We start from the raw sequence: 14,298 nt of genomic DNA on the forward strand, positions 1-14,298 counted from the left end.
TTCTTACTTGCAAATTTTCTTTCCCTTCGATGGTGTAATAAATACACAACTCTCGTCTCATTAAAAAAAAAAAAAAAAAAGCAACTACCATCACGACGACATTCTAAGAAGGTTTTATTCTCCCCTCTCTGCATCTCTCCAAACCAAGGCCCCACAAGGTCGACCAGACTTCCCCCAGGACCACCCAGCCTGGAAGTGGGTTCCAACTCACTTGCATCTGAGCCCTCAGCTCGTCCCTAATTCTCACGGCCGGAGCGAGGGTGAGGGGCCTGTGGGCCTGAGAAGGAGGCTGGCTGGGCAGCGTGGGCCAGGCCTGGCCCTGCCATGGCCACCGTTTTTTCTCCCCCAGGCTCCCTGCTCGGCGCTGACATGGCTGAGAGCTCCTCGCCGCCCTCCCCGTGTGCTGTGGCCCAGGCCCCTGAGCCAGGAGTCACAGAGCAGCCGGGGCCCCGGAGCCCGCCTCCCTCTCCTCCAGGCCTGGACGAGCCCGTGGATGGAGCCGATCCGGACGTCCCTCACCCAGACCTGGCGCCCGTCGCCTTCTTCTGTCTGCGGCAGACCACCAGCCCCCGGAACTGGTGCATCAAGATGGTGTGTAACCCATATCCTTTGTGGGGCCTGGGTTGGCTGGGGCCCTGCTTGGGCTCTACCTGGCCCTGCTGGTGGTGGTGAGCGAGCTCGCGTGGTGGATCTGGGGAGCTGTTGGAACACGGAGGTCACGCCGATGAGGACCTGGTGTCTTGCCCATGTGAGTGTTCTGGAATTTGCGGACTGCAGGGGTCAGTCCAGTGGCTGGCTGGCTCAGAAAGTCCTCCGCTGGGGCCGGATGAGATGCCTCCTGCAATGCTGGGAGTCCTGGGTGAGCCCGGGGCTGCGGGCCAGTGAGGAGGAGGCTTTAGGGCCCACAGGTGGTGGCCTCATGGTTTTGGGGGCCCACCAAGCAGGACAGAGTCCCTGCTAGTACTTGAGGCCACACAGGGTAGGGCCTGAGTCCAGCCCTGGATGCCTGGGGTGCGCAGATATAGGTGGGGGTGGTGAGGCTAGTCCCCAGAAAGGCTGGGGGAGGCAGCTATGTGGAGCCCATGTCTGCTGGCCTCCCCACTGTGTCAGGGGCTGGGGCGGTGATGGGCCCCAGAACCCCCAGACCTGGGAAGCCAGAGTGGATGGGGGGCAGAGCTGGGCGCCCTAGCTGGGGGTGGGGCAGGGCGAAGACCTTGATGCCCCTTCTGTGGGACAGCTCAGGAGGTGTCAGACACCCCGAGGGGTCTGCTCAGTAACAGTTCACCCAGTGTGACCTTTTCCCTGCCCTGGGACCACGAAGGACCAGGGGCAGAGCTGGTCTACCTCGGGGAGCTCCTGGGAGTGGAGGAGGCAGGCACCACCCATAGAAGCAGCTTTAGTACAAAATGGGAAACTTAGGGACCTGCAGTGTGTGACCTGGGGGGCAACCAGGCCAGAGAAGGGAGACCATGGGGACTTTGGGATTTTTGGGGAGAGGAAGCTGGCTGGGGAGTAGGGAGATAGTGGAACCAAGTCAGGGGGACCTTGCCCGGGTGGGACAACAGGGTCGAGTCCAGCTCTGCCACTTAGGGGCTGGGCGACCTTGCGAAAGGCACTTCACCTGTTTGAGCCCCACAGAGTCTAAATGGGGACTACTGCTCTCAGCTGGAGGCAGAGGCACAGCTCAGATGACCTTGGCCTGGAAGTCTGAGCCAGCTTGTCCTCTGGCAGGTCAGGCTGGGCCAGAGCAGCACCGAGCAGCCCAGGTATCACAGAGCAGCCCCTGGATGGGGAGCAGGTCTGAGCTGTGTCTGCCGTAGAGTGGGTGTGTGTGTGGCTTTGGGCAGTCCCCTCTCTCTGAATCTCAGAGCCTTTACTCTACTTAAACAGGAGGGGCTGGATGAGAGGCCTCCTCCAGCGCTGGGAGTCCTGGGTGCCAGCTGCACTCGCCCACACCCTTGACCTCAGGCACCCAGGGCCCTGACCTCAGAGCAGCGCACAGAAACCCTTCCAGGTTGACTCATTTCTGAACCACTCATTTCTGAGCAAACAGAGTCCCTTGGGTCCTTTGACTTTTGTCCTTACCACCCCTTTGGCCTCTACCCTCAGGGTGCGTGTCTTGGGTTGGTGACAACTGTGGGGCCAGCCCAAGAGGGGAAGGAGGGGGCCTGGATCCCAGCAGGGCTGGGCTTAGTCCTCGCCTGTCTTGGGAAGAGCCCTGGGTCCCGGCGCATGGAGCTGCATGGAGTAGGGGGTGAGACTGAACTCAGCCTCCTCCTCCCCCAGCTCTGGGAGCCGCTTGGGGCACTGTGGGGTGCCCAGGCCTCATGGCCAGAAGCTTCAGAGGCTGGGGTGAGGGATGAGGCGGGGGTGGCTGTCTCAGCCTGGACTGGCTGCCTAACCTCCGGGCTGCCTTCTGGACCAGAAACGTGATGATTCTGGCGAGGAGTAGCCTCAAAAGCGTCAAGTTGTGGGACTCTCAGACTCTAGACACCTGTGATCGAATCGAAAGGTTCAAAGTTCAGATTTAGAGCTCAGAGATGCTAAAATGCTAAGCTTCCGTGATTCGAAGACTGTAGAGCTCTGTGTTTCGAATGCGTGTCTGACATTTGGTGGCTGCGGAGGTGTGTGTTTGGGGGTTGAAGAACCCGTGATTCCGGGCCCTGTGATTTCACAGCCTGAGTTGGGTCAGTAGGACAGAGGCCAGAGTGGGTTTCTACAAATGCAGGTCCAGGAGACCTCGGCATCCACAGGGGGCCCCTGGCGCAGAGATGTCATTGTGGGGCGCTCAGGTTGGGCTGTAGGGGTTTGGAGGGGGTGTGTGTGGGGGGTGTCTTTGATCAGGTCCTGAGGGGTCGAGGGATCTCTCCTGGCCAGAGAGCTCTCGCCTCCCTCTTGCCTGGGAGGGAGGCCAGGAAGGGGCCGTGAGCGCTGGGGAGGAGATGCTGGGCCGCTGGGCCGCTGGGCCGTGCCCTTCTGTGGGGGCATCTGAGTGTGATCATGTTTTGTGGTCCTGGCTGATTTGTACATTATGGGATGGTTGGTGTTCCTGGTCCCTAAATATTAGTAGGCAGTGTTTCTTAATCATTGTAATAACCATAAATGACCCTTCGCCTCTCCAGACTTTGCAGGATTCTGCTCCTCATGAGAAATGGTGGACGTAGGCATGAGGATCAGGCCAGCGGGTGCGGCTCTCATGACTGGCATGCCCAGGGCAGCGTGGGAGGTCTGCCCCAGACAGACTGTCCTAAGCACCGGTGTCTCCGGTGCCGAGGGGCCCTGGCGCAGAGCCAGCTGCCCTTTGAAGCTTGGAGCTCCCTGACTCAGCTCCTCATCCAGGCCAGAGCCAGGCCCTGAGTCATCACCTGATTCACCGGCGAAGCAGAGGCTGCCGGGACCCTCCCCGAGCTGGAGAGCAGGAAAGGTCCACTCACCCACATGTCAGCACTGCCTTCCGCCCGGTCGGGGCCTTGCGCATGTGTGGTCGGGGAGGCTTTCCGCTGGGAGGTCGCTGGGTCTGAAACGCCAGGCACCGGTTGCACTGTTCGACTCACGGGGAGGTGACATACGGCGCGTGGACCCGAGTCCGACAGACCTAGGGGCTGGTGCTGCCTCGGGTTTGCTGTGTGGTCATGCGCCAGTTTCTTAACCTCTCCGGCGCCGCCCCCTCCCCGCGCCCCCATTTCCCCGCTTGTCAGACAGGGATGGTAACCCCCACGCCGCAGATCGCACTGCAGACCAGAGCGGTACGGAAGGCGCCGGTGAACGTGGAGCTGTGCAGACCAGGAAACCGCCACGCGTCCGGTTGTCGTCTGTGCCGTCCGTGCCCCAAAGCTGACCGGGTCCCTCACGTGTAGCTGAGTGAACACTCTGCTCACGGTGGGCTCCGTAAGACATCGGACGTCAAGTCTTTAGGATGGAGCGTAGCGCTTTCAGAGGACGTTGTTTCCAGGGAAAATCAGATTCCATCTGTCATTTGGGTAAATTCTTGCGGGTTTTGCGGCTCGCTGCCACGCCCTCACCCGTGCAGACATCGCTAATCCATCACAGCGCACTCCAGCAGGGCCCCGCTGACAGCAGGACTAATCAGTCGGAAACCTATTTTCCACCTCGATTAGACTTTGAGGGCCTCGGTGTAACGGGCTGGGCTGCGTGTGGGAGCAGGGCCGGGGGTGCCTGTGCTCACCCCGGTGCTTCCCCCTCCCTGAGCTTGTTTTCTCATCTCTGTAACGGGACGGTTCAAGATGATTAGAGATGAGTCCTGCAAAGCACCCAGTGCCGTGTCCAGCACGGAGGAGGTACCCAGGGATGATGACGAGAGCTGGCGTGTACCGAAGCCTTCCTCTTCATCGTCACCTTTAACCCTTAAATCATCCAGAGGCAGGTGCTGTCCTAGCTCCGTCTTGCGCATGTGGAGAGTGAGGCTCGGAGAGGTTGGGTAACTGTTTTCCAGGGTTGCACAGCCAGGATGTGGTCGAGCTGGGATGAAAACCTCAATTTCTCTGTATCCCCAGCCTCAGCTTTTAGCCAGGATGCCGCTGCCACTGGTGGAGGCTGGAGAAGCACTGGTTCCCCGCACCACACCCAGGCAGGGAGGTTTGCTCTGCAGTCTCGGGTGGCCAGGCGAGGGTCTCCCTGGGTTCCAGGGCTGTGGCCCGAGGAAGATTATAGCCCCCTCCTCTCCCATCGTGCACGGGACTGCTGCCCTGCCTCCCCCACTCCAGCCGGGCTGAGCCGCTGCTTGCAAATCAGAATCATCCATGCATGGTGGGAAGCCAGTCGGCTGTGAAGGCTGCCTCCCTGCTGGACAGGGGGAGGGCGCCCGCCGAGGCACCAGCTGCTCGTGACTTGAGACAGGTCGCTCCCCCTCTCTCGCCCTCAGTCTCTCTGTCTGCAGGATGGGAGAGTTGGGCAGCAAGGTCAGGAAGGGACTGCCCGGGGTACCCGTCTCCCTGCCACCCTCCGCAGGAAGCGTCTCGGTGGCGTCTGGAGGGACGCCGGGGCTCTGAGTTCCCTGTGGGGGGCTCACTCGCTCCGTGCCTCTGCAGTGCTGCTCCTGGTTCTCACCTGCCCCTCTGCCCCGCTTCCGTCTACTTCCGGTCCCCTGCCGGGCTCCGGTCCTCTGCTTGCTACGTTGGGGTCTGTGGGTGCTCTCACTGTGAGGTCCACCTCACCTAGACCCCTGCCTCGTGGACCCTCTGACCTTGCTCATCACTGGGCAGGAAGAGGGCAGGGCCCAAGGTCTCATCGTAGCCCCCAGGTGCCCCGTCTTGTGTGGCTCGCTGTGAGGGTTCGGTGCGTTCGTTGAGGAGGCGGGGGTTCGCCCACATTCACTCACGCATTCATGAGATCATTCGACAAGCCTTTACTGAGTGCACCAGGCACGTGCAGAGGACGGACATGGCCATTTTGTGCAGAAGGTCACTCCCACTCCTGTGGAGACGTGTCGGCGGGAAGGCCATCACGAGAGGGCGCCTGTGGGATGGAGAAACAGTGGTGGCCCAGGTGCTGGCAGGGCCTTGGGGTGGTGTTGGACAGAGAGGACGCGGAGGTGGCTCAGGGGCTGTAGCTTGGTTGCTGTGTGAGGACCTGCTCCTGGCTTCTTGGCTGAGTGTCCTTGGACAAGTCTCTTGCCTTTGCTGAGCTTCTGTTTGCTCATCAGTGAAATGGGGGGCGGGGTCAGAGTGACCCCAGTTGGGAATGTGAAGGGATCAAGCGAGGACCAGGACAAGCGCTGACTGGGCAAACTGTTGAGTGCCGAGGGGCAGCTATGTGTACATTGGCAGGGAGCCACCTGCGGTGGCCCCGGCTGCCCTGCCAGAGGCGTCCTGCCTCCAGACAAGGGTCCTGAAGGCCAGTGGGCAGCTGGGCCCTGTGTCCTGATGACGGTTTGAGAGGCTTGGGCTATTCTGGCTGTTTGGTTCATCCCCTCGCCTCTGGGCCAGCTTCTGTCCAGCCCCGCTGTGCCACACGGCGGTTTGGGCCGCTGGATAAGGGCCTCTAACTCTGTCCCTCCTGTCCTGAGCTCTCTCCCTGTGGCTGGGTTGTCGGCAGCATCTGGAGCATCTGGAGTTGAGTTCTTCCATCTCTTCCTGTCTAAACGGGCGGTCCCGGGATCTCAGTCCTCCTGCCCCACGTGACAGCGGGTGTCACCGTCCCTCCTCGAAAAGCCGTGCGGCCCTGGGCCATCGCCTCTCTCCTGGACCCACCCGCACCCCCCCACCCGTCTTCCCCCTGGGGCTCCTCCGCGGACACGCCTGTGACCCCCTCCCTGTCCTCCTGCCTGTCTTCTTTCTTTTGTTTATTCTTTCCTCACTCAGAGACCTTCGGTGACTCTCTGTCACCCCCAGATCATTCTCCCCTTGCCGGGATCCGAGGCCTTCCAGGGCCCGTGCAGGTCGTCCTCCAGCCGCCTTCTTGGATTTCCCTTCCCGCACGCTGTTCCCAAGCCCAGACGTGCTGCCGATGGTACCCGAGGCCCCCCGCTTCCCTGCCTTAGCGTGTGCTCGTCGGCCCCAGTCATGCCCTGTCCCCCACCTCTAGGGCCCCAAATCCCGCCAGCCCCACCGAGCCCAGCTTCGGGCTGCCACCTGCAGGAAGCTTTCCTCTGGACCCCTCAGCCCTTTATCAGTCCTCCCCTGTCCTATGAGCTTCCTCGCGCCTCAGGGGAGTCGTGGTGGCTTTACCTCTGCCAGGCGGGAGGTCCCCGAGGGCCGGTGGCTCTGGCGTACTCTGCGTCTCTGATGGGCCCCACAGGCCGGGCGCTGATGGGCTTCTGCATCACTTTCCAGTTCACACAGTACGTCCCCACCTGCTGTGACCTCTCAGACTCCCTCAGCAGCCCCCGTGAGGTGGCAGGGCCGGGAGTGTGCTAACTCCCCATTCTACAGCTGGGGCCGCTGAGGCCCAGGAAAGGGAATGACTTGCCCAAGGTCACACGTGTGAGAAGTCAGCAAAGCCAAGGTGGACTGGAGCCCAGGACTCCAGACTCTCCGGCCGGTGCTGTGCCCACCCAGCCCGCTCATGGCTGGCTGGGGAAGGGAGGGTGTCCCCTCCCCCCTCAGCCCTGGCCTAATGGGAATGCCCAGACGGGCGGCAAGTGTTGCTGGAAGAAGCAACACATGTCTGGGAAATTGTCCGTTTCCCTCCATCTGGTGTAGAGAAGGTTGTTTTTCTCCAAAGTAAAAGTCAGCATCAAGCTGTGCCCTGGGGATGCTCGTGGCGGCCACCGTGGACGCCGCACCGTTATCGGTCAGCAGGGCCGCTGGATGGCCAGTCAGAAGAGCCTGCCCTGGCCCGCAGGGCGCCCTCAGGAACTGTCGCATGGATATTTCTATGTAAAGTGAGCTAGAGGAGCAGAAATTGCCCCGGACCCTGTGCGGGGGCATTGATGAAGCCCACGTGGAAGAGGAGGCATTTGGCCTGGGTTTCGCTGCTTAAGTAGGAGTTTTCCGGGAGGCACTCGAGGGATGGTTTTCTAGGCAGAGGGAATGGTGTAGAGAACGGTGAGGAGTTTCGTGGGCTGGAGCAGCGTGAGATGGGCTGGGTGGCGGGGTGTGGAACGCCAGGTTGGAGCTTGCTCTTGATCCGTGGACACCGGGAAGCTACTGATGGGTGTCCAGTAGGGATGGGATGTGGGTAAAGCCATTTGCTAGAATGGTCATTGCTTGAGCGGAATGGAGGATGCTTGAGAGAGAGAGAGAGAGAGAGAGAGAGACTGGGGTCTGGAGGCCATGCAGGAGGCTCCTGCAATGGATATTGATTGATCGATTGATTGATTCACTCGCTCATTCATTCATTCATTCATTCGACAAGTGTTTATGGAAGCCAGCTATGTGTTGGACGCTGTTCCAGACTTGAGCAGAGGTGCCCCTAGGCCTGTTCAGTCATGTTAGGTAGGGCCACAGGCCTGGACACCCAGCGGTGACTCAGAGGAGCCCCTTGATTGATTCACTCACTCACTCACTCACTTATTCATTCATTCATTCATTCATTCGACAAGTGTTTATGGAAGCCAGCTATGTGTTGGACGCTGTTCCAGACTTGAGCAGAGGTGCCCCTAGGCCTGTTCAGTCATGTTAGGTAGGGCCACAGTGTACAGGCCTGGACACCCAGCGGTGACTCAGAGGAGCCCCCAGCCTGCTGGGGGAGGCTGTGCCACACCCGAGTCCTACTCCTGCGAAGCAAAAGGCGGTAAAGGTGGGGCAGAGGGCCCCTTAGGAGCTCCAGAGCGAGGAGTGGTCAGCCTGTCCTGGAGCCGGGGCGGAGAGACTTTGATGGGAGGAGAGATACAGGGAGGGGAATGGCATCCCAGCTGAGGCAGCAGCCTGGTCAAGGGCTCCAGCCGAGCTGGGGTCACTGGGACTGCTGATAACAGCCTGGAGTGTGGGCTGGGTATGGAAGGACATTCGGGGTTGAGATTCCAGAAGGTGAAGGGGAGGGCTGCCCCAGGGAGAGCGCTGGTGTTCGCTGAGGACCCGCTATGCGCTGGGGGTGGCTCTAGAGCCTGCCTACTGCACAGACAAGGCCCAGAGAGGTCAAGTGCTTGTCCAGGCCAACCAGCCTGGCGGTGGCCGGAGCCCCGGCCTGCACAGCACCATGAGCCCCGTGAGCCCTACCAGGGAGTCTCGTTGTAATTAATACAGGGCAGAGAATTAGAAAGAGGTCTGACTGGCTAATGAGGAGTCCACCCCTCCTGGGGCATTTAAAACACGACTGGACATTTACAAGTCCATCCAGCCTGGGCTTCGGCTTCTGCGTCGGAAGCCAGCTCTGACCTGCCACCTCTCGCAGACCGCCTCGCCAGGCTGTTGGGAGAAAAACGGCCCCATTTGTTTTCCTCAGAGAGAAATCAATACGTCTTTTTAATCGGCCAGAATGTCTTCCTGCTAACCTCTCCCCAGCCCTCCTGTGAGGCCACCTTGCATGCCCTGTCTCCGTCTGCCTGCGGAGCCGAGCTCGGCTCCTACGGTCTCTCTCTTCTCTCCCCGAGTTCAAATCCCGATGCAGGCGCTTGCTGCTGTGTGATACTGAGCAGATAACTTGGCCCCTCTGGGTGCGTTTCCATCAAGAGGAGGAAGCAGGAGGAGAAGGCGTGGCTGACTGTGAGGTGCCCTGTGAATGCGAGGGCTTGGGGTGCTGGGCTGGGGGGAGAGGGCCGGGGTGGAAGTGGACAGAGCAGGGTGCCCAAGGCTGTGTCTGGCTTCTCCCAGAGAGCGGTAGGGGAGATTCCCACTCACCCATCTATTTATCCACCCACCCACCCGCCCTTTTGTTCATCCATCCATCTATCCATCCATCCATCATCTATCCATCATCCATCCATCATCCATCCATCATCCATCCATCATCCATCCATCCATCCATCCATCCATCCATCCATCCATCCATCCATTTTTCTATCTCTTCTCCATTCATCTGCCCACTCTCCCCATCCATCTACCCAAACCTTACATTCATACGTTCGTCCACTCACCTTCCCAACCAACCATCTACCCATGAACGCCTACACAGAGGGCCTTGAATACCAAGCTGAGGAGTAAGGAGACTCTCTGGGAGGCGCGGGGAGCCACAGAAGCCTTTTGGTTTTGGGGAACCCTCTGGCTGCCGTGAGGAGGAGACACCGCGGGAGGCAAGGCTGGAGGAAGAGGCTGTTGAGAGACTCCGGAGTGAGAGAGTGTCGCCCGCCTGGGGCAGAGAGCGTGCAGAGGGCTGATGGAGAGGAGAGGTTTAGGCGGAGAGACGGACAGGCCTCTGAGGTGGGGTTGAGGGAGAGGGAGGCCCTGAAGGGTTCTGGTCTGGACAACTTCCGGGACTGGGGTGGCTGGGGGTTCATTCATTGGGGTGGGAGGTGCAGGGGGAGGATATGACGATATACTCATTTTGGACATGATGAATCTGAGGTTCCTAGAGATGTCCCAGACAGTGTCCGGGAGGCCTGCTGCTGAGTGACCCTGGGGCTGGGACAAACTCGGGGCTGGTCAGGCCAGGGACGGTCTTCGAGGGAATGGACCTGGGCGTGGGGTCGGGGACAGAACAGGGGAGACTGGGGTCTGAGAAGGACCAACATTAAAGGGGGCAGGGCCCACAAAGTAGGAAGAGAACCAGCTCAGGGCCTCGTGGTGTCCCCAGGGCCGGGGTAACGGGGAGAAGGTTTTTAGAACAAGAGTCTTAAGTCGTGGTTCGTGACCTTGGATGGGCACAAGCTGCATGTTTGTTTCTGCCGATCTCTGACTGAAATTTAGCATTCCTTTATATCACAAACGGAGGTAAAAGCCACGGCAGGCTCGGCAGGATTGCTGGCAGCTCCTGAGGCCGCCACCGGGAGTGATAAACAATGCTCCCACGCCACGTCGCGGTCCCTGGGGAGCGAGCGCCCTGCAGGTCGGCGAGTCATCGCTGCGTCGTGGTCCCACGGGGTCGGACCCGCCCTCGGCTCCCGTCGTTCATCGTGTTGGCAGCGAAGCACGCACACGTCTCCATCACAAACTGGTTTTTCCAAAAAAAATATTTTGACAACTATTTTAACGTTAACTGGTTTCCTTCCTTTCTAATCCCAGGCATTAAAAAACATTTACGTACTTTAAAAAGTTATTCTGAGAAGGGGCCTACCAGCCTTGCCAGGGGGCACAGGAAAACGCAGGGACCACCGGCGAGCGGGTGCCGTGCCCGATGCTGCTGGCCTGGTGGGCGAGGAGGTGACGTCACTCGTGGTGGCAGCGGGTGCAGGGGCAGGAAGGGCTGCAGGGCTCGGAGGGGACGCTGATGTGAACGCACACGTGCGTGTGGTCAGGGCGGGCAGGGGAGGCGTGTGGTGGGGGGCAGGCCCCTGGGCGGCCAAGAGACGATGTCATCACGCCCCATCCAGCCCTCACCCGCTCTGTGTCTCCACTGAGTGTCTACTTGTGGTTTCTAGAGGGCAGGGACTGTGTCTTCTTCATTTGGGGTTCCCAGAGCCGCTATGGACCTCACCTGGAGACAGGGTGCTGAGTAACTGAATGCAGAGCGATGGACATTGAAAAGGAGAGGAGGAGGAGGGCAGGGTGGGAAAGGAGGCTGCAAAGCCCTAGTGCAGGAATCCCTCCTTAGCCTCTTTGATGCCTCCAAGTGACGGGGACCTCGCTCCCTGCTGAGGCTGCAATGCTCCGGGCACAGGGAGGGGCGGAGATGCTCTGCCGTTGGAGGGCACAGCCTGGTTGGGGTGAGAGGCCAAGACGGACCACATTCCACATTCCATTAGAAGGAGGATGTCCAAGATGCCGTGAGGAGGCGGCTGCGCCCCCACCCCAGGACTCCAGAGGCTTCCCTGTGGGCACGCCTTCTTCGTGGGTGGGTTCCTGAGGCTGGCTCAGCCCGCAGGCGGTGGGACCCTGGCCCTTCTCTCCAGTGGTCGCTGAAGTGGTGGCGCATGGAGAGTCTCTGGCTGGAGCCTCCTTCGCAGGGACCATCCACCCTGGGTTTTCTGCCAAGCCGGCGGCCCCTGGGCCTGCGTCATTGCCTCCCCCACTCCGGCTGGCTGTCTGCACCGGGCCCTGTGGCCTGCTGGGCATCTGGGAATTAGAGGCTCTGGCCAAATTCGAGGAGTTCTCAAATTATGGGGACTTGAAGAGTGGGTTTGGGACAGGGAGGGAAGGGAGGACTCACTCCCTCGTCCCCTCCCCCTGGGGTATCCCAGCCCACTGCACCAGTCAGCCAGGGCAGGGCCACGTGGCACGTGGCACGTGGCATGTGGGGAGCGCCTATTGCTGGAGGCATGTGAGCGGAGAGAGGCTTAGGACCATCTGCCCAGCAGGTCTGTTCCCTTCATGGAGCAACTTTCGGTCCCAGCTCAGCCACCGTGTCACCTTGAGCGAGTCCTGCCGTCTCTGAACCTTCACTTTCGTATCTGTAAAGTGGGTGTGATAACGTCGGCCACGCCCGTCTCCTGCGGCTGCTGTGGGCACGGGCAGAGCGAATCCTTGAACACACGGAAGACGGATGGTGTGAAGTTCAAGTCCCGGCTCTGTTTCTCACTAGCTGTCTGTGAATGCGGGATGGCACCCCTCCCTCGCAGGGTTGTGGTGAAGGTTCAGGGGGTAGGGCAGGGGGTCCTGACAGTGGGCTCCCCAGCAGGTGCTTGTGTTTTTATAATAGTTGGATTTTCAATTTTTCCTTAGAGCAGCTGTGCTTCATCACTTTTTGTTACACTTTTTACTGAGATAAAACATATTTGCTGTAGAGCTCGCAAGTCTTAATGTCCAGCTCAAGGCGCCTTTCCATATAATTACTCCTGTGACCCCACTCAGGCGAAGAAGGTCTCCAATCCCCGGAAGCTCCTTCACCCCCATTCCCCATGGATACTTCCCCCAAAGTTACCTTGCTCTGGCCGCCTTAACTGCTGATCTCTCTCTCTCTCTCTTTATACACACACACACACACACACACACATACATACATACATACATACATACATACATACATACATACATATATATAATATACTCGGATTCACACACTCTTTGCAGTTCAGTGTCTGGCTTCTGCTACCCAGCCCGATGCAGGTGTGTGCCATCCATGCCGTTGTGTGTTTCAGTAGCTTGTTCTTTTTCGGCGCTGTGTAGTATTCCACTGAGTGGGTGGACCACAGGGAGTCTTGGCGCTGTGGGCATCTGGGGCTGGATGCCTCTGTGGGGAGGCTGTCCTGTGCACTACAGGATGTTTCGCACCATCGCTGTTCTCTACTCATGAGAGGCCAGTGCCTGCCTTCCCGAGCTGTGACAATCAAAAATGTCTCCAGACGTGGCCACATGGCCCACAGGGGTCAAAATCATCTGCTGCCCGACCCATGCTCCTGTTGGCGGGCACTGGAGTTGTTCTCTGGTCGGGGCTGTTATGTGCAATATGTGCCTTTTGGCAGACTTATGTCAGCATTTCTCTGGGCTCAGGACCCCAGTGTGGACCCCAGTGCGGGCCTCTGTTTTGCTGTAGCAGACGCTGCCAAGCAGCTTTCCAGTGGTCGCTGCTTGCAAAGACAAGTGGAATGAATGAATGACTTAGTGAATGTATTTCTTCTATAAAGCCCAGGGCCCGGAGCATATTTGACATTCAAAACGGCAGCCGCTGTTACCACAGTGCGGGCTCCACAGCCCCATCGTGCGGGTCCTGGAAGAGGGACGCACTCCGGGTGCCTTCGGGGCAGCAGCGAGCCTGCTTCACCCCCGTCAGGGGTGCGGTGGGTGCTCCACGATGTTCGTGGACCTGGGCTCAGAGGAGCACAGAGATGGACCGAGAACCGGGTCTGGAACCTCCGGCCCCAGCCCATGAAGGTCCAAGGTCTGAGCTCCCATTTTGGGGGCCACTGGGGACCAGTAGGGGAGAGTCCCCCGTACAGGGGCTGGCCCGCCTTTCCTGCCTCCCTGGTCCAAGAGGATGTAGCCCTGCCAGCCTCCTTCCTCCACTGGATTTATTAAGACAATTGAGGTGCACCCTGGGAAATGGATCGGATTTTGGATTTGACAAAAATAAAAGCAAACTTGGCCGCCCCAGCCAAACCCAGCACTCTCACCCCCACCCACCCAAGCCCCCCACTTACAGAAAGGAGACTGTCAGCGGGCCTATAGGATGGAGGGTGGTTGTTGCCATGGTAACCATGCAGGCCTCTGGCTCGCTTCCTGGAGAGGAGGCTGCCCTGAGGGGCCTGCTTGGGTGTCAGGCACTGCCCCTCCATTCGGTCACTCTTCCCTCTGAGAAGTGGCAGGTTTGAGGGGACCCGTGGCCCGGTGCCTTCCCTGGTGACTCTGTCTCTTCAGTTCATTATCCTGGCCTTCTCAAGACTCAGCAGCTGGGACGTGGTGTGGAGTTATGGCTCTGATCCCGCTCAGCCTCGTACTGGGGGCCTTGAGGCCAGCACCCTCCCCTTGCTGGCTTCCCGGCCCGCTATCTCCTGTAGATGTAGCCTTCTTTCCTGGGCACAAGGAGGGGCAGAATGTGCCCCTTCCTAACCCCACTAGGCACAGCCAGATGGGCCGGTGCTGGGCTCATGGATGACCCAGGCCCACTGGAGAGAGACAGTGTACAAAAAGGGAAAAGCAAATATTCCACTGAACACGTGCCAGCCGAGGGCCCCTTGCCTTCCATGCCCTGTGTCCGGGGGCTGCAGAGCACATGGCTGAGAACATACGATGTGGTCAGCAGGAGGTGGGTTCAAATCCTGCCGCTGCCACATACCAGCTGTGTGGGCCTGGGCGGCCGTGGCCGGAGCCTTGGAGCCAGCTCTTGGTGCCCCCCGTTTCCTTATCTGTAAATTGGGAGTAACGGGAG

General features: G+C 59.6%; 1 protein-coding gene and 1 long non-coding RNA gene across 3 annotated transcripts in view; one reads left to right on the forward strand and one right to left on the reverse strand.

The window, feature by feature from the left end:
* CACNA1I (calcium voltage-gated channel subunit alpha1 I) overlaps window positions 1–14,298 on the forward strand; it is a 101,552-nt gene that overhangs the window by 9,941 nt on the left and 77,313 nt on the right. The window contains exon 2 of one of the 2 annotated variants that reach the window (XM_016126455.2): window positions 350–602. In XM_016126455.2, coding sequence (XP_015981941.2) covers window positions 370–602 — 233 coding nt within the window. In that variant the 5' untranslated portion in view covers window positions 350–369. Of the gene's footprint in view, window positions 1–349; window positions 603–14,298 lie in introns of those variants that run through there. The other variant, XM_016126454.2, reaches the window with a different exon arrangement.
* LOC118613797 lies at window positions 98–4,784 on the reverse strand. Its single transcript, XR_004955882.1, has 2 exons — window positions 3,435–4,784; window positions 98–2,494 (listed from the first exon to the last, which is right to left on the reverse strand). It is a non-coding gene; the product is annotated as an uncharacterized LOC118613797 (long non-coding RNA).

Source organism: Rousettus aegyptiacus, unplaced genomic scaffold (genome assembly GCF_014176215.1).
Source record: "Rousettus aegyptiacus isolate mRouAeg1 unplaced genomic scaffold, mRouAeg1.p scaffold_m13_p_2, whole genome shotgun sequence".
Taxonomy (NCBI): Eukaryota; Metazoa; Chordata; class Mammalia; order Chiroptera; family Pteropodidae; genus Rousettus; species Rousettus aegyptiacus.